Raw genomic sequence first — 23,221 nt, 5'->3', positions numbered from 1 at the left:
GTAGTCAATCATTCAAGACAGGGGTGCATCTTTTCCTTCATAGGGGGTGTGTATTTTCCTGTATTCACCAAAGGAGTAACACTTGTCTCTAGGCTAAACGTTTTCAGCTTTTCATGGATGTCAATGACCCAAATTATTTAATTTCCACATTTTTGATTTGATGATTATTCACATACATTGTGCAATGTAATGTTTTGTTCATCATTTGTGTATTTGTTTACTGCATTGTTAGGAGCTGCTCAACGTCAACAAAACAAAGGAGATGATCGTGGACTTCAAAAAACAGCAGAGGGAGCACCCCCCTATCCACATCGAAGGGACAGTAGTGGAGAAGGTGGAAAGTACACATCACAGACAAGTACACATCACAGACAAGTACACATCACAGACAAACTGAAATGGTCCACCCACACAGACAGTGTGGTGAAGAAGGCACAACAGTGGATCTTCAACCTCAGGAGGCTGAAGAAATTTGGCATGTCACCTAAAACACTCACAAACTTTTACAGGCGCACAATCGAGCGCATCCTGTCAGGCTGTATCACCGCCTGGTACGGCAACTGCACCACCCTCAACTGCAAGGCTCTCCAGATGGTGGTGCAGTCTGCACAACGCATCACCAGGGGCACACTACCTGCCCTCCAAGACACCTACAGCACCCGATGTCACAGGAAGGCCAAAAAGATCATCAAGGACAACAATCACCCGAGCCACTGCCTGTTCACCCCACTACCATCCAGAAAGCGAGGTCTGTACAGGTGCATCAAAGCTGGGACCGAGAGACTGAAAAACAGCTATCTCAAGGCCATAAGACTGCTAAACAGCCATCACTAACTCAGAGAAGCTACTGCCTACATAGAGACTCAAATCACTGGCCACTAAATGGATTACTAATCACTTTAAACAATGCCACTTTAACAATGTTAACATATCTTACATTACTCATCTCATATGTATATACTGTACCTTATACCATCTATTGCACCTTGCCTATGACGCTCGGCCATCGCTCATCCATATATTTATATGTTCATATTCTTATTCCATCCCTTTAGATTTGTGTGTATTAGGTATTGGTGGGGAATTGTTAGTTTACTTGTTAAATATTACTGTCAGAACTAGAAGCACAAGCATTTCGCTACACTCACATTAACATCTGCTAAACATGTGTATGTGACCAATAACATTTGATTTGAGCTAGTAAACAAAGTATTTAGCTGCACCTGCTATAACATCAACTGTACAGGACCAATAAACATCGATTTGATTAGATTTCCTAATTATCTCAGGAATTTCACCCCGACCTACGAGACGACTAGAAGGGTGCACTACAAAGCATTCCGATGAATTCATGTGAAATTTGCAATTGTCGCTGTGACATAACAAGTGATGAATTTAACGTGTCGTGTTCAAATCTAGCAGGTCTTCACCATCTCTTAGGAACAGAGAGAGGTGCTACTGGTTTCCATCTTTGTCTGACACTGCGTTTAGGTTGATGCTGGGCATTCAAGTAGGTACTATAAATCTCCTCTCCATTCATCCTCACTTGGTGGATTAAAAATCCAAGATGGCATAGCAGTCAGATGTCCTTTGTCCTCGTCTTGTCTTGTATATATATATATATATATATATATATATATATATATATATATATATATATATATATATTTACATATTTTCTTCGCATATCTTTTTATATATTTTTTTTTCTAAAAACCCGCCTCACCAATTGTTTTAAAAAAAAGTATTATTCACCTCAAATCTGAAATCCACAACAGAAGCTAGCCAGAAGTTAGCCAGTTCACTGGCTAACGTTAGTATTCAGCTAACCACGGTTGGCGGTCACCAGCTATCCTTTAGCTCGAAAAGCTATCGCCAGTTCTTGTACAACACGACTCAGACCAGAGCAACTGCCAAAGGGGGCGGTGTTGCAATCTACTGCAGAGATAGCCTGTAGAGTTCTGTCCTACTATCCAGGTCTGTACCCAAACAATTTGAACTTCTACTTTTAAAAATCCACCTCTCTAAAAACAAGTCTTTCATCGTTGGCGCCTGCTATAGACCACCCTCTGCCCCCAGCTGTGCTCTGGACACCATATGTGAACTGATTGCCCCCCCATCTATCTTCAGAGCTCGTGCTGCTAGGTGACCTAAACTGGGACATGCTTAACACCCCAGCAATCCTACAATCTAAGCTTGATGCCCTCAATCTCACACAAATTATCAATGAACCTACCAGGTACCACCCCAAAGCCGTAAACATGGGCACCCTCATAGATATCATCCTAACCAACTTGCCCTCTAAATACACCTCTGCTGTTTTCAACAAAGATCTCAGCGATCACTGCCTCATTGCCTGCATCCGTAATGGGTCAGCGGTCAAACGCTCCCTGAAACACTTCAGCGAGCAGGCCTTTCTAATCGACCTGGACCGGGTATCCTGGAAGGATATTGACCTCATCCCGTCAGTAGATGGTGCCTGGTTATTTTTTTTAAATGCTTTCCTCACCATCTTAAATAAGCATGCCCCATTCAAGAAATTTAGAACCAGGAACAGATATAGCCCTTGGTTCTCTCTAGACCTGACTGCCTTTAACCAACACAAAAACATCCTGTGGCATTCTGCATTAGCATCGAACAGCCCCAGTGATATGCAACTTTTCAGGGAAGTTAGAAACCAATATACACAGGCAGTTAGAAAAGCCAAGGCTAGCTTTTTCAAGCAGAAATTTGCTTCCTGCAACACAAACTCAAAAAAGTTCTGGGACACTGTAAAGTCCATGGAGAATAAGAGCACCTCCTCCCAGCTGCCCACTGCACTGATGATAGGAAACTCTGTCACCACCGATAAATCCACTATAATTGAGAATTTCAATACGCATTTTCCTACGGCTGGCCATGCTTTCCACCTGGCTACCCCTACCCCGGTCAACAGCACTGCACCCCCCACAGCAACTCGCCCAAGCCTTCCCCATTTCTCCTTCTCCAAAATCCAGTCAGCTGATGTTCTGAAAGAGCTGCAAAATCTGGACCCCTACAAATCAGCCGTGCTAGACAATCTGGACCCTTTCTTTCTAAAATTATCTGCCGAAATTGTTGCAACCCCTATTACTAGCCTGTTCGACCTCTCTTTCGTGTCGTCTGAGATTCCCAAAGATTGGAAAGCAGCTGCGGTCATCCCCCTCTTCAAAGGGGGACACACTCTTGACCCAAACTGCTACAGATCTATATCTATCCTACCCTGCCTTTCTAAGGTCTTCGGAAGCCAAGTCAACAAACAGATCACCGACCATTTCGAATCCCACCGCACCTTCTCCGCTATGCAATGTGGTTTCAGAGCTGGTCATGGGTGCACCTCAGCCACGCTCAAGGTCCTAAACGATATCTTAACTGCCATCGATAAGAAACAATACTGTGCAGCCGTATTCATTGACCTGGCCAAGGCTTTCGACTCTGTCAATCACCACATTCTCATCGGCAGACTCAATAGTCTTGGTTTCTCAAATGATTGCCTCGCCTGGTTCACCAACTACGTCTCGGATAGAGTTCAGTGTGTCAAATCGGAGGGCCTGTTGTCCGGACCTCTGGCAGTCTCTATGGGGGTACCACAGGGTTCAATTCTTGGGCCGACTCTCTTCTCTGTACACATCAATGATGTCGCTCTTGCTGCTGGTGAGTCTCTGATCCACCTCTACGCAGACGACACCATTCTGTATACTTCTGGCCCTTCTTTGGACACTGTGTTAACTAACCTCCAGACGAGCTTCAATGCCATACAACTCTCCTTCCGTGGCCTCCAACTGCTCTTAAATACAAGTAACACTAAATGCATGCTCTTCAACCGATCGCTGCCTGCATCTGCCCGCCCGTCCAGCATCACTACTCTGGACGGTTCTGACTTAGAATATGTCGACAACTATAAATACCTAGGCATCTGGTTAGACTGTATCCTCTCCTTCCAGACTCACATTAAGCATCTCCAATCCAAATTTAAATCTAGAATTGGCTTCCTATTTCGCAACAAAGCATCCTTCAATCATGCTGCCAAACATACCCTCGTAAAACTGACCATCCTACCGATCCTCGACTTCGACATTGTCATTTACAAAATAGCCTCCAATACCCTACTCAATAAATTGGATGCAGTCTATCACAGTGCCATCCGTTTTGTCACCAAAGCCCCATATACTACCCACCACTGCGACCTGTACGCTCTCGTTGGCTGGCCCTCGCTTCATACTCGTCGCCAAGCCCACTGGCTTCAGGTCATCTACAAGACCCTGCTAGGTAAAGTCCCCCCTTATCTCAGCTCGCTGGTCACCATAGCAGCACCCACCTGTAGCACGCGCTCCAGCAGGTATAACTCACTGGTCACCCCCAAAGCCAATTCCTCCTTCGGCCACCTCTCCTTCCAGTTCTCTGCTGCCAATGACTGGAACGAACTACAAAAATCTCTGAAACTGGAAACACTTATCTCCCTCACTAGCTTTAAGCACCAGCTGTCAGAGCAGCTCACAGATTACTGCACCTGTACATAGCCCATCTATAATTTAGCCCAAACAACTACCCCTTCCCCTACTGTATTTATTTATTTTGCTCCTTTGCACCCCATTATTTCTATTTCTACTTTGCACTTTCTTCCACTGCAAATCTACCATTCCAGTGTTTTACTTGCTATATTGTATGTACTTCGCCACCATGGCCTTTTTTTGCCTTTACCTCCCTTATCTCACCTCATTTGCTCACATTGTATATAGACTTATTTTTCTACTGTATTATTGACTGTATGTTTGTTTTACTCCATGTGTAACTCTGTGTTGTTGTATGTGTCAAACTGCTTTGCTTTATCTTGGCCAGGTCGCAATTGTAAGAGAACTTGTTCTCAACTTGCCTACCTGGTTAAATAAAGGTGAAATAAATAAAATAAAATAAAAAAAGGGTTGTGGAGAAAAGTCTAGATGTGTAATAAAAGTAGTCCTACAACCAATGTAACAAAACAGGAATCTGTTAGCATGATGTTGCCATTTGTTGTGGGCAGTCGGTCATATTAATGTTTGCTTTGCGTCACAAATATGAATTATTTGACGTAATAATCATGTTTTTGACTACATCTGAAGAACTACATTGGAAACCATTTGATATTAAACCAGACTCAGAAGCGGGACATGTTTCATTTGCTTCTCCCGTCTCCAAATGGGTTTTCCACCCTCTTCTGTCTGAGCTGAGGCCAACAGTCTTTCACCGTCTCCGCTACAGATTCTACAGATGGGTTTTCCCCCCTCTTCTGTCTGAGCTGAGGCCAACAGTCTTTCACCGTCTCCGCTACAGATTCTACAGATGGGTTTTCCCCCTCTTCTGTCTGAGCTGAGGCCAACAGTCTTTCACCGTCTCCGCTACAGATTCTACAGATGGGTTTTCCCCCCTCTTCTGTCTGAGCTGAGGCCAACAGTCTTTCACCGTCTCCGCTACAGATTCTACAGATGGGTTTTCCCCCTCTTCTGTCTGAGCTGAGGCCAACAGTCTTTCACCGTCTCGGCTACAGATTCTACAGATGGGTTTTCCACCCTCTTCTGTCTGAGCTGAGGCCAACAGTCTTTCACCGTCTCCGCTACAGATTCTACAGATGGGTTTTCCCCCCTCTTCTGTCTGAGCTGAGGCCAACAGTCTTTCACCGTCTCCGCTACAGATTCTACAGATGGGTTTCCCCCCTCTTCTGTCTGAGCTGAGGCCAACAGTCTTTCACCGTCTCCGCTACAGATTCTACAGACGGGTTTTCCACCCTCTTCTGTCTGAGCTGAGGCCAACAGTCTTTGACCGTCTCCGCTACAGATTCTACAGATGGGTTTTCCCCCTCTTCTGTCTGAGCTGAGACCAACAGTCTTTCACCGTCTCCGCTACAGATTCTACAGATGGGTTTTCCCCCCTCTTCTGTCTGAGCTGAGGCCAACAGTCTTTCACCGTCTCCGCTACAGATTCTACAGATGGGTTTTCCCCCTCTTCTGTCTGAGCTGAGGCCAACAGTCTTTCACCGTCTCCGCTACAGATTCTACAGATGGGTTTTCCCCCCTCTTCTGTCTGAGCTGAGGCCAACAGTCTTTCACCGTCTCCGCTACAGATTCTACAGATGGGTTTCCCCCCTCTTCTGTCTGAGCTGAGGCCAACAGTCTTTCACCGTCTCCGCTACAGATTCTACAGATGGGTTTTCCCCCCTCTTCTGTCTGAGCTGAGGCCAACAGTCTTTCACCGTCTCCGCTACAGATTCTACAGATGGGTTTTCCCCCCTCTTCTGTCTGAGCTGAGGCCAACAGTCTTTCACCGTCTCCGCTACAGATTCTACAGATGGGTTTTCCCCCTCTTCTGTCTGAGCTGAGGCCAACAGTCTTTCACCGTCTCCGCTACAGATTCTACAGATGGGTTTTCCCCCCTCTTCTGTCTGAGCTGAGACCAACAGTCTTTCACCGTCTCCGCTACAGATTCTACAGATGGGTTTTCCCCCCTCTTCTGTCTGAGCTGAGGCCAACAGTCTTTCACCGTCTCCGCTACAGATTCTACAGATGGGTTTTCCCCCCTCTTCTGTCTGAGCTGAGGCCAAAAGTCTTTCACCGTCTCCGCTACAGATTCTACAGATGGGTTTTCCCCCTCTTCTGTCTGAGCTGAGGCCAACAGTCTTCACCGTTTCCGCTATAGATTCTACAGATGGGTTTTCCCCCTCTTCTATCTGAGCTGAGGCCAACAGTCTTTCACCGTCTCCGCTACAGATTCTACAGATGGGTTTTCCCCCTCTTCTGTCTGAGCTGAGGCCAACAGTCTTCACCGTTTCCGCTACAGATTCTACAGATGGCGGCTGGCCACTGACATTTCCATGACCTCTTCCTGAGCCACTGGAAGTGACACTCTCTCTCTCGGATATTAAGGTCTTTCACACCCCTGGACACGGTAAAGACACAAGCCTGTGCAATAGACTAAGAACTTTTAAAAGGCATCAGAGGAAGGGATGGTACCTGAATAGTTGCTCAATTTCCCTGAAGGTGAGGCTTTGTCTTGACCTGGCCTCCTGGAGGGAATGTTCGGATTCAATTTCTGTCCTGGATGAGCTCATTTGCGATTCCAGCCCAGCACAGCTAACACGATATACATCAATAAAATAACACTTGTGGTGGAAGGAGGGCGATCATTCAACCATGAGACGCTGCACGCACAAACTCTTATGAAATGCTAATGTCCTTCGCTACAGTAGCCGTAACTATTCTAATTTGGCACAGTATTGTCACAGAGAGAGAGGCAGTCCTGGCCCGGTCTTCTGATGGAGGGAGAGAGCTGGTGTGAAAGAGTGAACTGGAGAGAGGAGAGAGGCCAGAGCTGGATGGGTTGTTCTGTAGATAGGGATGCCTGAGGAAAACAGGGTGGGGTGGGGGACTCAGGCACAGCTGGATGGCTCATCAGGGACAGTGCAGCTTCCTTGATTTGAGCAGGTTCTTCCTGGCTTTGATGACGGGCGGTGGGGGCTGGCTTGACACATTCTCACTGATGCACAAGGATTTACAGGCATTTCATGGTATGATGTCATCATCCGCTGCTCTACGCATGGCCGTACTGAGAAGCACGCACACACACCATTGTCTCATCCTTCCTGTGTCTCCCTTTACATCCAAAATCTCTTTCAGACGCAAACACAGCCCAGACAGCAAGGCTGCTGTGGAAACATCTCTCACTTTATCTGGCCAGCTGCAGATGCGGGAAGGATATAATCGAGTCAAGAGGACGTTCTTGAATTCCATTCATTCATGCCAATGTATCAACTTCAACAACCTCTCCAAGATCGTAAAACTCTGATAACTATTTGAGGGGTAGAAGCCATGGTGGGCATAGATGGGGAACCAAGCAGAGCTGTTATTTCTCTAACAGTGTTTTATAGCCTAGTCATGAGAACCGTTATGTGGGATTCACATGATTGGTAGTGTTCTTTCCAGCTTCACATGACTTGATTATTTTTGGATGGCCTCAAGAGGCTGCTCCACGGAATAGGATAGGATTGGTTGTTAAAATATCTGAAGAAAGAATACAAATGATTTAAAAACCTATTCAGTTGTACGGTGTTTGGCCAATTCTTTAGTAATGGACTGCCTCATGGGAGGGAAAAAGGCAGTACCAAAGTTCTGTTATTAATGCTCAAAATAATAGAATAATAACTTAATAATTTATAGCCTAATTAACAAGTTAACCACCAGGCTTGGATGGATGGCTCCACTTGAGCTCCTCCACAGACCATGCACAACAAAAACCAAACACGTCACCATCTTTCAAACCTGTGACAAAGTGAAAACTTGGAGGACATCTTGGGCACAGTGGCTCTGCGTGTGGCGTTTGTGACGGAGAGGAGATAAGGGAAGATAGGACGAGGGAGAGAAGAGCAGAGGGGGCAGAGGGAGCTGGTCTCAGCCCATAGACAGTGAGCTCATTGTGAGCCTGTGGCCCGCTGGGCCTAGTCCAGCCTCCGCTATTGAAGGCTAATGCATTAAGGAAAGGCAAGGGAGTGGAAACACTCGGCTCTGAAAACCCAGCTCCAGAGGTCACTTTTGCTGTTAACAAAGTGGCTTTGAAGGAGGAAGACCTCAGAAACCAGTTTGATATAAATAGAGGTACAACACATCCACTGGGCCGTGGTGGATAATGAAGACAAACTGGTGGTCTGTAGCTTTAATTGAGGATAGTCTAGTTTTCATCAGTTTAAGAAAAAAGAGAGAGGAAATGTCTCAAAATGAACCAATCCTCTCCCCCTTTCTGTTACCGTCTCATTATAAAACAGTTAATTCCAGCAAGGCATTATGATTGGTCGAGAGGCATTCACAGCCTGCAAAGCTGTCTTTGACGGCAAACAGCTGGCAGGAGGTCAATAGGGGGTTTTGGACTGTTCCTCTGTGCCTGGTCCCTGTTAGCCGTCATCTGTGCTTAAAACCTGTTGGGGATAGGGGGCAGTATTGAGAATTTTGAAAAAAATATGTGCCCATTTTTAACTGCCTCCTACACCAACTCAGAAGCTAGAATATGCATATTATTGTTCAGGTTTGGATAGAAAACACTCTGAATTTTCTAAAACTGTTTGAATGGTGTCTGTAAGTATAACAGAACTCATATGGCAGTCAAAACCCTGAGACAAATTCTGACAGGAAGTGGATACCTGATGTGTTGAATTACCTTTAAGCCTATGCCATTGAAACACACAGGGGCTTATTAATCGTTGAGCACTTCCTATGGCTTCCACTAGATGTCACCAGTCTTTACAAAGTTGTTTGAGTCTTCTACTGTGAGAACTGAACGAACAAGAGCCTTGGAACGGTGGTGGCCGACAAGACTCTGGCGCGTGAGTTCATGTTGGGTACTCTCGTTCCAATACGTTTTAAAAGAGAATGCAATCGTCCGCTTTGAATATTATTCATGTTCTGGTTGAAAAAGGCACTAATGATTTATGCTATACAACGTTTGACATGTTTGAACGAACGTAAATATTTTTTCTCCCCTCTTTCATGAAGAGAAGTCCGGCGGGCTTAGATCATGTGCTAACAACACGGAGCTTTTTGGACATAAATTATGAGCTTTTTCGAACAAAACTACATTCGTTATGGACCTGGGATTCCTGGAAGTGACATCTGATGAAGAGAATCAAAGGTAATGGATTATTTACATAGTATTTTCGATTTTAGATCTCTCCAACATGGCGGTTAGTCTGTATCGCAAAGTGTATTTTTCTGGGCGCAGTGCTCAGATTATTGCAAAGTGTGATTTCCCAGTAAGGTTATTTTTAAATCTGGCAATCCGGTTGCGTTCAAGAGATGTAAATCTATAATTCTTTGAATGACAATATAATATTTTACCAATGTTTTCGAATAGTAATTATTTAATTTGTTGTGCTGATTTGACTGGCGGTATTGGAGGGAAAAGATTTCCTCAACATCAACGCCATACTAAAACGCTGTTTTTGGATATAAATATGAACTTGATAGAACTAAAAATGCATGTATTGTCTAACATAATGTCCTAGGAGTGTCATCTGATGGAGATTGTCAAAGGTTAGTGCATAATTTTAGCTGGTTTTCTGCTTTTGGTGACGCGTGTCTTTGCATTGACAAAACATTACACACAGCTATTTTCAATGTACTGTCCTAACATAATCTAACTTTATGCTTTCGCCGTAAAGCCTTTTTGAAATCGGACAACATGGTTAGATTAAGGAGATGTTTATCTTTCAAAGGGTGTAAGATAGTTGTATGTTTGAGAAATTTGAATTATGACATTTAATTGTTTTCAAATTTGGCGCTCTTGATATTTCACCTGTTGTTGATAGGGTGTACCAGGGGTGGGACGCTTGCGTCCCACATAGCCCAGAGAGGTTAAAGCAATCAATATAACACTCACAAAAACAAACACTGGAGTGCCTGCTTGTGAATGGGGTCTAAGAGGCAAAACCCCTGGCCCCTGAAACGGCCATTAAACCGCAGTGGCAGGGCTTCTGCTATGGGGCCATTCAACAGCAGTGGCAGGGCTTCTGCTATGGGGCCATTCAACAGCAGTGGCAGGGCTTCTGCTATGGGGCCATTCAACAGCAGTGGCAGGGCTTCTGCTATGGGGCCATTAAACAGCAGTGGCAGGGCTTCTGATATGAGGCCATTCAACAGCAGTGGCAGTGGCAACAGCAGTGGTTTGAAGCTTCTGCTATGGGGCCATTAAACAGCAGTGGCAGGGCTTCTGCTATGGGGCCATTAAACAGCAGTGGCAGGGCTTCTGCTATGTGGCCATTAAACAGCAGTGGCAGGGCTTCTGATACGGGCAGAACCAGGAGATCGTCCTCAGACACCAACATCGACTTACAGATGACAAATAAAAAAATAGACAGACCCAGCAAATCTAGTTTCCATTTCCAATGTGGATCTTTCCTGATAAATGGGTCCTTAGAAGAGAAACGTGATAGGCTAGGCTAGCTGGCGAATTCATCATTTTGAGAAGTTAGACAGCCCCGGACATCTGAACATTTATTCAGTGTGCGTTGTTTACGTGACCCAGACCAAGGCACCTGGTACAGTACACGTTTAGGAAATCTGTGTTTAATATTTACCTCAGGAGTGAGATAAATTACAGGAGACAGGTTGTGTACTGCTGGACTACAGCTGCCACAGCAAGGACAGAGGGAGTGACGGGGAGTGACAGAAAGTAAGGGAAGGGAATCTCAATTAACCTCTTCTGGCTAGGTGGCACTATTTTCACGTTCGGATGAAAAGCGTGCCCAAAGTAAACTGCCTGTTACTCAGGCCCAGAAGCTAGGATATGCATATAATTGGTAGATTTGGATAGAAAACACTCTAAAGTTTTGTGAGTATAACAGAACTGATATGGCAGGCTAAACCCAGAGGAAACCCTCCCCCCCCCCAAAGAAATTCAGCTTACCTCTATTTTCAATGGCTAGTACTATAATTATAGTTGCAGTTCCTAGGGCTTCCACTATATGTCAACAGTCTTTAGAAAGAGTTTCATGCTGGTTTTTGGAAAAATGCCCCAGAAATTGTAGTTTTTCTAGGTGGCTCCCATTTTGGCTTGTAGTGTTTCCTTGCTCATGGACGAGTGTGCGTTCTTTTTGTTTATCTCCGGTAAAGACAATAATGATTCTCCGTCTTAAATTGTATCGTTTATTTGCGTAATAGGATACCTAAGGTTTGATTATAAACGTTGTTTGACTTGTTTGGAAAAGTTAATTAGTAACGTTTGTATGCATCTTGACGGAGGGAAACTGAGTGGATTTTTGACTGAAGCGCGCAAGCTAAACTGAGTTTTTATGGATATAAAGACGGACATTATCGAACAAAAGGATCATTTGTGAGGATCATTTGTGGGCATTTTGGAGTGCCAACAGAAGAAGATCATCAAAGGTAAGGCATTTTTTATATCGCTATTTCTGACTTTCGTGTCGCACCTCCCTGGTTGAAAATGATTAGTTATGCATTTGTATGACGGGGTGCTGTCCTCAGATAATCGCATGGTTTGCTTTTGCCGTAAAGCCTTTTTGAAATCCGACACGGCGGCTGGATTAACAACAAGTTAAGCTTTAATTTGATGTATTGCACTTGTGATTTCATGAAAGTTTAATATTTAGAGTCATTTAATTTGAATTTGGCGCTCTGCCATTTCACCGGATGTTGTCGAGGGGTTCCGCTAGTGGAACGTCTAGCCGTAACAGGTTTTAAACCAGAGCCTGAGGCCTTGTCCTACTTCAATATTTAGAATACTTAGACCATGGGGTATAATGCAAGGTAACACACACCTACCATTCTGGTAAAGTAACAGAGATGTTCAATATCTTTTCCCCATATCGTGAGACTGACCTGAGGGAAAAACCCAGAAGTTGAAAGTCTGATGACAAAAAAGTAGCCCATTATTAAGAGCTTACCAAGGCCCTGAGAACATTGAACAGGGCTCATTTACTGTATGCTAGCTCTGCCAAAAGCCAATCCACGCTGGGTGACAACAGAGAGGAATTCTCACTGTGAGCACGGATGAGTGGACAGCCAATGTGGCTCAGGCCTGGCTGAGAAACAGAACCAGCTGTCCCAAGACAGGCGACCGACGGGCGCAGGAATTTGGCGGGTAGTGGTTTGAAGTAATTTTTCATTAGTCACACAAACTGGAGGGACTGATTGTGACCTCATCTACAGCTTCCCGGAGAGAGGCCAGCGAGAGAGGCCAGCCACAAGACCACCTGCCGGACCGTCAGAAAGGCCCCCTTAGAGCACGGGAGACCGCATTCCTCTAACGACCAGGGCTCAGTCCAAACCAAGGCCAAAACAAAGGGGAGAACGTAGACCTGGGGTTCCTGATCTGAAGCCATTGTATTCCTGAGCCAAGATGTTCTAATAAATTAAATTCAAGACGAAACATGAAAGGTGTTTCAAAGGGAGAAGCACATGTAGCATACTGAACACTTTGGACACCATGGAATGTTGAGAGGGTTCTTGTGGATGTCACTAAGACAGAGATGACATTTCCCATTCCTTGTATCGTTCAATCCAGGCCTGACCGAGGCGGAATTCCACGGGTGAGATCAAACGCATTCTTCAATGTTCTAACGTCATTCCTCTCTCTCTATCCTCAAACTGTCACTACAGAACCAAAATCCTTACGCAACAGAAAAGGGATGACTTGGCTATAGCTGCAGTCAGTCTCACCCTAACCCCGGACAGAAAAGGACATGGGTAATCAGCAGGCCTTGCCCTCTCAGTGTTCTGTGTGGCTTCGTTCCTCCCACGCCCAGGGTCATTAGGAGTCCTCTTAGCCTCCTCCCGCCTCTGTAGACAATGATTTATTCTTTATTCACCCAGAGGATATACAGCAGCCCAATGGCCACCCCTGCATTACTTGCCATTGAACTGTCAGGGCCAGCAGAGAGGTTTGGTCACTGCAAGAAACACTCAAATGTTCAAGGGTAATGGATATTCTCTAGCTTCCTCAATGTGGTACAAAGTAGCGTTGGTATAATGATGGTGGAGCGTTGGCATAGTGATGGTGGAGCATTTGGCTCCACTGGCTTAATGCCAGCTGTTTTAAAAACCCTAGAGGGAAAAGGCCATAGAAATGGATCATTGTCAGCATATTCCAGAACTTTATAGGTTTATGACGTCAACCACACTCGTATTATATCTCTAGGGAAAATGGCTATGTGCTGCAGTATTGCCGGGCCTGCCGTGGATCTCAGGGGAGGCTAAAGAAACAGCTAGACCTCTGCTCTGTCAGGAGTGCACGGTCGTTTAGGTGCTCAGACTGCAGAGTGTCTCCAGGGACATCCTTCCCATGTTTGGCAGCTGGAAACATTAGAGGAGTGCTGAATCAGCTGATATTCAGGGTAAAAATTCCCTGCAGGTTGAATGAGTTCAGGGCCAGAAAGACATGGAAATTGGGGGGGAATGGGACAAATGTTATCTCAATTCCATAACATATGACAAAAGCAACAGAGCAGGCTAACTCAATCAAAGCTGCTCCAATTAGGCTAATAAAAATCACATGGTACACACAAGCTGTTCAAACTATTAGGCTAATAAAAATCCCATGGTACCATGGTACACTATCTAGAACCTAAAAGGGTTCCTTAGCTGTCCCCATAGGAGAACCCTTTGAATAACCCTTGTTGGTTCCAGGTAGAACCCTTTTGGTTCCAACTAGAACAGCTTTGGGTTCCACAGACGATTCTACATGGAACCATAAATGGTTCTACCTGGAACCAAAAAGGTTTCTCCTATGGGGACAGCCGAAGAACCCTTTTGGAAACCTTTTTTCTAGGAATGTAAAGGAAATGAGGGATTGAATTTGATTAAATACATTAATCAGTACCGTAATTCATCAAGTACTTTCAGCATCCATAACTGCATCTGGTCAATGTTCTTCTGAACCAGAACCAGCAAGAGAACACTCACCAAAACAACAGATTGTTATGTAATTTTCTTGTATTACATTTTGATATATATTTTTTTACTTTAGTTTATTTAGTAAATATTTTCTTAACTCTATTTCTTGAACTGCATTGTTGGTTAAGGGCTTGTAAGTAAGCATTTCACGGTAAGGTCTACACTTGTTGTATTCGGCGCATGTGACAAATAAAATTTGATTTGATTTGATTCAGAAAATTAGATCAAGCCTGGATTTTCTTGGCTCCACTTGGAATTCCTTAAAAATGTAGCGGGTCTCTTTTTCAATAATCTCTGTGTGTACTCAGTGTGTTCTAGTACTCACAGGATGAACGAGGCGGGCTAGGCACAAAGCCTTGGATTCTTTTCAAAAGAACTTTGGCCATGAAAACCATTACAGGTCTTATTGGTACCAGGTGGGTCAAGGGATGCAGAGCGGGTCCCAGTGTACACACTAGGCCTACATCGTAATAACACACCCACAATCGCTTTGAGTCTATGACATTGTACATTGTATATGAGGTCTCCATCCACGGAAATTTTCCTTCACACCATTTACTTAACATTTCGTTATCTTTGAGACTATTATCAAAAGACATAAGTTACTGTCCTTTGCACACATTTTATTTGATTGATTCATTTAGTGACGGAGAGGGTTCCCATGAGACAAATGTAGGCTTATTGCTCAAAGATTATCAGGCCAATATAGATCTGCCTTGAGTGGACCTAATGGCCTATCCAAACACAAGGGAGAGTCCTTACAGAGGCCATTCTTCCCTTCAATCTCACAAAGCCTTGCTGTTGAACAACTATGTTGCTGAGGGACAGTGTTGCCGTTGATGCGAGTTCAGTCCACTCTTGAAATCCCCATGCTGACATGGGCGTTTCTTCTCTCAACCAACACATGATTTCATTCAAGAGAACATCAGCGCTTTGCATTTCTTAACGACACGTTCCAGAAATGTTCAAATTAGCCCCTTGTAACTAGCTGGACGCCATCAGTCCAAAGCAACGAGGGAGATTATGGAAAGTATCTGGAGAAGTAATTAATGGCAGATGTGTGGGTCTAGTTGTGGTGGGGGGAGGCCTAGTTAAACAACCAGGGCTTTGTAACGTTACACCTCATTTAACCCTCCATCTGGCAATTGGCTGGCATCTCAGAAATGCTGGGATAATGACTGGCCCCTGGAAAGGTTTAGACACCCTTAACGGACTACAGATGAAAATTATCCGGCTGGCTAAATCTGGCACAGTTGCAGAAATGTTGACCAATGTGCAATGTTCATATTAAGTAAACTTAGCCTAATAAATGACATGAAGCAAATGCCTGTTCCTTGTGGCTAAATTTGAACTTCAATGTCCAAAGGGATGTGATACTGTCATCATGATCACAGCATTTAGGGATGAAATCATGGCACTGAGATAATGCCGTGATGATATCCATGACACAATGCAGTGATCCAGCAACATTTTCATACAACCAGTACAGGGTACCAGCGCCTAATCACTGAACTGAATCAGGTTATAGACCTGCTCAGGAGCAGAGCAGCAGCTGGCATCTGCTAATCTCCAACCTACAAACGTCCTTTTGAGCCAAACCGCTGGTTGGCTGGTTAGCCATGATGACTATACTGGCGATGACTACCACTGTGACAAGCCTGCATAAAAGTCCATAGGAACTGCAGGTCCTGAGAGGTATCCTTTCATTTCTAAATTGGTTATTGGTAGAAACTGATGAATCATTTAAATGGGTGAAATTCAGCGAAAACAAAGAAGTGATTTGGATTTGGAATGGCACTTATTCCGAGTCCAAGTCTCCAGTCCCTGCACCCCACCCCTACATCCATGCAGATGCTCAGGGTGTGAGAAAGCTGGAGGATGTGAAGGGGGTAATGGGAAAAACTCACTGGGTCATGGGACAAGTAGGGCTCATAACAAAAGTATGATTGGGGAAGCACTATGTATTTACCTGCACATGCAATGTCCAATAGTGGCTTTACCACTACATTACCAGTACATCCAACCAGTGTCTTTGGGAAGATTCTTCACAGAGGACACTACTTGAAGTGTCAATGCACACATTCTCCACACAGAGAGAACTTCCTCCTTGTCTAAACTGACACCAGGCAGGGCCTGGATGACGGGACTGCCCAACCCGTCACAACCAACCCCCACTGGACGGACAAGCCCTCACCACAGAGACAAAAGGTCCCATTGTGCTGCCAAATGCAGGTCATCCTCTCTGCTCTCACTGGTCTGGTCCCAGTCACAGCTCCCAGCCTGGGGTGCCTCCCAGCTATATCAGGCAGAGGGAAAGAGAGACATCTCTCAGACATCTCTCTATGATGTCTGTTGTGACAGTCATGGGATGGTGCTCCGTGATGTGCATCCACACCAATAGCACAGCCCTATGGACATCCAGAGTCTGTGCCTAGATAGTATTGCTGGGGAGCTGCCCCTCGCCCCAAGATCCAGAAAAAGAGTTAAGAGGTCAAGAGGAGCTGTGCAAAAACAAACACACGCTGGTGTAAAAACTCTGGATAAATTAGAGTGGGAGAGAAAGGGGGACTGGGAAGGATTGACTGATTGCTGCCTGGAATGATATGTTGGTTTAGTCAGGTGTCTGGGACAGGACAGATCGGCAGGTAGACTAGTGGTTAGAGTGTTGGACTAGTAACCGATAAGTTACAAGATCGAATCCCTGAGCTGACAAGGTACAAATCTGTTGTTCTGCCCCTGAACAAGGCAGTTAACCCACTGTTCCTGAAAATAAGAATTTGTTCTTGACTGACTTGCCTAGTTAAATAAAGGTTAAAAATAATGGGTTTCTGTGACAGATAATGTGGCTATTTCTACTTGGAGTATAAGATATGAAATAAACCAAATAGGAGGTTATGCAGGCTTCTCCTGCTGGGCAGAACCTATAGGCTAGTAGACGCTGCAGGAGATAAGTTCTCGCTCATCACGAACCCCTGGAAGATTTACGGTTGATAAAAACCAACTCAAATGGGATGAAGTCTATTAGCTGGATTTAACATCACATATAGGATTGTGAATCTACTTGAGTCACATAGATTCACCCTTCTTGTGTTATGGAATCAGATGCAATTCTAATAAAGCTTTTGGTGTATGTTTTTCTTCACCCAACACTTGCAGTGCGTCAACATATTTTGACCATGCCAGAGACAAAGTCAAAGCCTCTGGCAATCTGAAGAGGTCTGAAGTGGATTCTCTCTGCAGTGACTAAAGGCTTTGGGTTCTCAAACTGAGATTTAGACCCATTGGTACTTATAGCCCATAGTGGTGCTGAGAAGTGCATAGTTCTGAGGTATCAGCACTTCATGGAAAAAAAACAGTCATCCTTCACTTCCCCTTTCCACTGTGCTCCCCACATTCCAGCGATTGCTGGCAAAATTAATTTCTCTCTGGAGGTGGAAATATGAACAGAGAAATAAGATCAGCTCCTTTGGACTGTTTCCACAGAGCCCTTTTTCCTCAATGCGTGCCATTTGATACCATAATGCTTGAGAAGCTTGCATGAATTTAGGGCAACTACTACATAATACAGAGTTGGCCAGTGCACTAAATCAAAATAATTGGGGGCGACTTTAGTATGCAACAAACCATGGTTCAGCTGATGGTTTCAATTAAGCCTTCTAGTGAAATGAATGGCCCTAAAGCTGTTGAAATTGAGTAGTAATCCCGTAAATCACAGGGCAACTGTTAAACAACTTTTATGAGTGTTGGCAATGGCGACACGTGGCTTGTTTTGGTTCAGTAACTTGAGAATGAAAGCCTTGAGTATTGTAACAGTAGAGCTAAAGGAGATGCCCTGCCAAATGCAACAGGAGAAGTAACCTTTCGACAATTTACAGAAGCCCCCCCCCATAAAAAGAATCGACAAAACTAAAATGATGACATAATGGCCTGTTCATCCCCTTGCAACATTTACATTTACATTTACGTCATTTAGCAGACGCTCTTATCCAGAGCGACTTACAATTTGGTGCATTCAACAGTTTAAATTGAAACACAACAACAACATCTGGCCTTGGGGAACTGACCATGTACAATTAACATGACAAATGATCCAATCAGGCTCCACTTAACATCACAGACCTGGGAGATAAGTGCACCTGCCACAGTGGAGACAAGGCTGTCCTAATATCAGTATGTACCATTCCTACTGGTTGACTGCCTCTTAACAACAGCCTTAATCCCAAAACAACCGGTTAAGTTGGCTTTGACTTTCTGGTTCCAGTAGACTGAATCAGATCATTCATACAATTTCCCTGTGTAGCAAACATATGCGCATATTTTGTGCAATGACATTAATGGTTGTGGTAAAGGGAGGGATAACCTTAACCAATTGAGACTTACCTTGGAGCATGCATCTGTACGCGGACTCTGAGATGGCGTAGATGTGAGGGGGCATCTCGTGTCTCTTCTTCCCCCTGTACATCTCTATGATGTTCTCGGAGTAGATGGGCAGGTACTTGTAGGGGTTTATCACCACACAGAAGAGGCCAGAGTACGTCTGCAGGAGAAAGAAGATAATGTCATTCAGTGTGAAAAACGTGAATCTGAAGACACCATGATTTGATATCACTTTTTTTAAACATTTAATAATACAGGTTTGCCAGGTAAAGAGAAACCATCTGAAACAATTGTGGAACAGTCAGCCGTCATGTAATGAGAAAGAGCTAACAAATCCTTTCAGTGCCCCACAGGGAATCACTACTATCACCATTCACTAATGATGATGAAGCAAATCAAATCAAAGTTTATTTGTCACGTGCGCTGAATACAACAGGTGTAGACCTTAGAGTGAAATGCTTACTTACAGGCTCTAACCAATAGTGCAAAAAAGGTATTAGGTGAACAATAGGTAGGTAAAGAAATAAAACAACAGTAAAAAGACAGGCTATATACAGTAGCGAGGCTATAAAAGTAACGAGGCTACAGACACACCGGTTAGTCAGGTTGATTGTGGTAGTATGTACATGTAGATATGGTTAAAGTGACTATGCATATATGATGAACAGAGAGTAGCAGTAGCGTAAAAGAGGGGTTTGCGGGTGGTGGGTGGCGGGACACAATGCAGATAGCCTGGTTAGCCAATGTGCAGGAGCACTGGTTCGTCGACCCAGAATGTATGTGACTATGCTCTCGTATGTGACTATGCTCTCGATGTTGCAGCTGCAGAACCTTTTGAGGATCTCAGGACCCATGCCAAATCGTTTTAGTTTCCTGAGGAGGAATAGGCTTTGTCGTGCCCTCTTCACGACTGTCTTTGGACCATTCTAGTTTGTTGTTGATGTGGACACCAGGGAACTTGAAGCTCTCAACCTGTTCCACTACAGCCCCTTCGATGAGAATGGGGGCGTGCTTGGTCCTCCTTTTCCTGTAGTCCACAATCATCTCCTTAGTCTTGGTTACATTGAGGGATAGGTTGTTATTCTGGCACCACCCGGCCAGGTCTCTGACCTCCTCCCTATAGGCTGTCTGTCGTTGTCGGTGATCAGGCCTACCACTCGTGTCGTTTGCAAACTTAATGATGGTGTTGGAGTCGTGCCTGGCCATGCAGCCGTGGGTGAACAGGGAGTACCGGAGGGGACTGAGCACGCACCCCTGGGGAGCTCCAGTGTTGAGAAACAGCGTGGCAGATGTGTTGCTACCTACCCTCACCACCTGGGGGCGGCCCATCAGGAAGTCCAGGATCCAGTTGCAATGGGAGGTGTTCAGTCCAGGATCCTTAGCTTAGTGATGAGCTTTGGGGGTACTATGGTGTTGAACGCTGAGCCGTAGTCACTGAATAGCATTCTCACATAAGTGTTCCTTTTGTCCAGGTGGGAAAGGGCAGTGTGGAGTGCAAGAGATTGCATCATCTGTGGATCTGTTTGGGCGGAATGCAAATTGGAGTGGGTCTAGGGATTCTGGGATAATGGTGTTGATGTGAGCCATTACCAACCTTTCAAAGCACTTCATGGCTACGGACGTGAGTGCTACAGGTCTGTAGTCAGACACCTGCCAGTTGGTCAGCACATGCTCGGAGCACACGTCCTGGTAATCCGTCAGGCCCCGAAACCTTGTGTATGTTGACCTGTTTAAAGGTCTTACTCACGTCGGCTACGGAGAGCGTGATCACACAGTCGTCCGGAACAGCTGATGCTCTCATGGATGCCTCAGTGTTGCTTGCCTCGAAGCGAGCATAGAAGTGATTTAGGTAGGCTCGTGTCACTGGGCAGCTCGCGGCTGTGCTTCCCTTTGTAGTCTGTAATAGTTTGCAAGCCCTGCCACATAAGACGAGTGTCGGAGCCAGTGTAGTATGATTCAATCTTAGCCCTGTATTGACGCTTTGCCTGTTTGATGGTTCGTCGCAAGGCATAGCTGGATTTCTTGTAAGCTTCCGGGTTAGAGTCCCGCACCTTGAAAGCGGCAGCTCTACCCTTTAACTCAGTGTGAATGTTGCCTGTAATCCATGGCTTCTGGTTGGGGTATGTACGTACAGTCACTGTGGGGACGAAAAGGAGTGTGAACTGCTTAGTGGACAGTGACTAAGCACAGAGTAATATCCTGACCTTGGCTTGTATGGTGGTGGAAGGACAGTGAAGATGTGAAAGGATACATACAGGTGGCGTAGAGGGAATGAGAGAACGAAGATCGTTGCAGGTCCGTATCAAAGTAGCCTAATGATAAGGTTGACCATCAGTTTGCTGCTACAGGCACTGAGATTAAAACATTACCATCATAATGATTAGGCATCATAAAAAGACCGGTTGCCTCTGGTTCAGAGCCACCGCGCTCACTGGCCGAGATTTATTTTCCCTTATCTCTCACTCTCCCCGACCTCCAAAAACTGATCATACAGAAACAGTCCCTGTGATATAGATGCTGCTAGGTGAATGGCTGCCAAAGTGCTGCACCATTTGAGATTCCTCCCACATGGCACTCACAGCTTTCTCCTCCTCCGCCGCCAACTCATTGCATCCGTCTGAGAGGACGGCTCTTTATTCAGTGCAGTCCAACGCACTCAAGCCAGGGAATGAGTTCCGCTGTGTGTGATGCATTGTAATAACCCGAAACGGAGAGCAACAAATCTGATCTCTTTAACACTAATGCAGATCTCTAAATGGGGGTCGTTGCAGTTGCGTACAAAACTGCCATATCATCCCTGCAGTGTCAGACGTGGGGGGGTCGGCCAGGAGAGGGTTAATCCCTGTCTACAGTCTGCCGGCCGGGATATTCCATTAACCAAGTAAGAGAGGGGGGGGCGGGTGATTATGCAGAAGGGTCCATTTCCCATTCTGCCTCTCTCTGTGTCCATGCACCCTTTCTCTCCATCTCTCAGTCCCTCTCTCTTGGTCATTCCAAGCTTGGCTGGGCGGCAGAGACACATTCCTGTAACTATGTTGTCTAGTGTGTTGGGGCAGGGGAGGCAAAAGACAGGGGGCTGCAGAGGGGCCCAAGGTCGGCTAACCAAGTTGCTGAGCTGGAACAATGGCGTTGTGGCCGCGGCATGCTGGTGGGGGGTGGGGGTAGCGGCAGGGTCCTAATCTAAAGACTTGCGGAGCAAAGCTCACCGCCACAGCTGTCGCCTGGCTGCAGCGGGAAATGCGATTGTGAGTCACACACACTCCTTCTCCTCTGGGAGACAAAACAAACGTGTCCGCTCACACACAAGCTAGCTGCTACACCTCTTATCTCAGTCTTTGGGCAACAGGGGACTTTTACTGTACTCTATTTGGCTGCAGCATGACTGGGGTTTGTGGCATTGTGTTATGTGGTATAAAAATAATGCCAATATATTGAAGGTCATAATGAATAGGAAATGAGCCAATCACTATCACCATGCAGAATGTGATGAATGGTCACTTTGAGACGACACGTGGTGCAGTGATTTTGGGGGATATCATGGTGTGCATTAGGGGAGGGGTGAGTGGGTCACCAGACGGCCAGTCTTTCATATGTACACAGACAGATCCCTCGGAAGGGCAGAGATATGCTCTAGCCTGGTCATGGGCCAGCCACAGCAACAACAAGCTTGGGAGGAAGCAGAGATTTGTTGTTCAAATCAAAATCAAATCAAAGTTTATTGGTTGCGTACACAGTTTAGCAGGTGTTATAGCGGTGCAGCGAAACGCTTATGTTACTATTTCCTAACAATGCAGTAAAATGTCCAAATTAAAATGTCAAGAAAAATACACCACAAAAGGAAGAAATCAAGAACGGCGGGACGAATGTTCATGAGACATTGGGGGACTAGGTCGCTTTTTGGGGAGAAAAATGATGGATGCAGGGTTCACTAGCAAGGGGTATGTGGCTACACAGGGGTAACTAACATTCTAGTGCGATTCATCTTGGTGCACTGGTCGATGAGTATGTATGGAGTTATGGAAGAGATTCCTGCGGAATCCACAGATCCCCACATAGTCGCAAGCCTCACCTTTAGCTGGCAGCAGAGTAGGGCCAGCGGACACACCACACCACCTGTCACCGCTTCCCCTTGCCCCCCACAGTGGGCGCAGCGCCAGGCAGACGGATCAGCGCTCCGGCTGGCGTAGCCCAGACCCAGAGGCAGCAGTGGGGTCGGGGAGAGATATGACTCAGTTGCCCAGCCTGGATGGCAGCCCCTGGGGAGTACTTGGGGGATTAGTGGGGCTCTGGGTCTGCAGGCGGGGGTGAGACCTGTAGGAGGTATATGAAGGGAAGGAGGCCTTGGCGAAGAACCTGTCCCTCTCTCTCTCAATACAGTAGAGACCGGGGTGAGACGCCGG

The 23,221-nt window shown here is 45.5% G+C and overlaps 1 protein-coding gene across 11 annotated transcripts in view; it reads right to left on the bottom strand.

Moving 5' to 3' along the window:
• The window catches only part of LOC115147207 (myosin-10), a 106,185-nt gene that overhangs the window by 67,159 nt on the left and 15,805 nt on the right, over window positions 1–23,221 (bottom strand). For all 11 annotated transcript variants that reach the window (XM_029689293.1, XM_029689297.1, XM_029689296.1 and 8 more), the window contains one exon: window positions 18,825–18,981. In XM_029689293.1, the coding sequence (XP_029545153.1) occupies window positions 18,825–18,981 (157 nt within the window). The remainder of the gene's footprint in view (window positions 1–18,824; window positions 18,982–23,221) is intronic.

Source organism: Salmo trutta, chromosome 14 (assembly GCF_901001165.1).
Source record: "Salmo trutta chromosome 14, fSalTru1.1, whole genome shotgun sequence".
Lineage (NCBI taxonomy): Eukaryota > Metazoa > Chordata > Actinopteri > Salmoniformes > Salmonidae > Salmo > Salmo trutta.
Note: the sequence above shows the minus strand (reverse complement) of the source record. Positions and strands in the feature narration are given on the sequence as shown.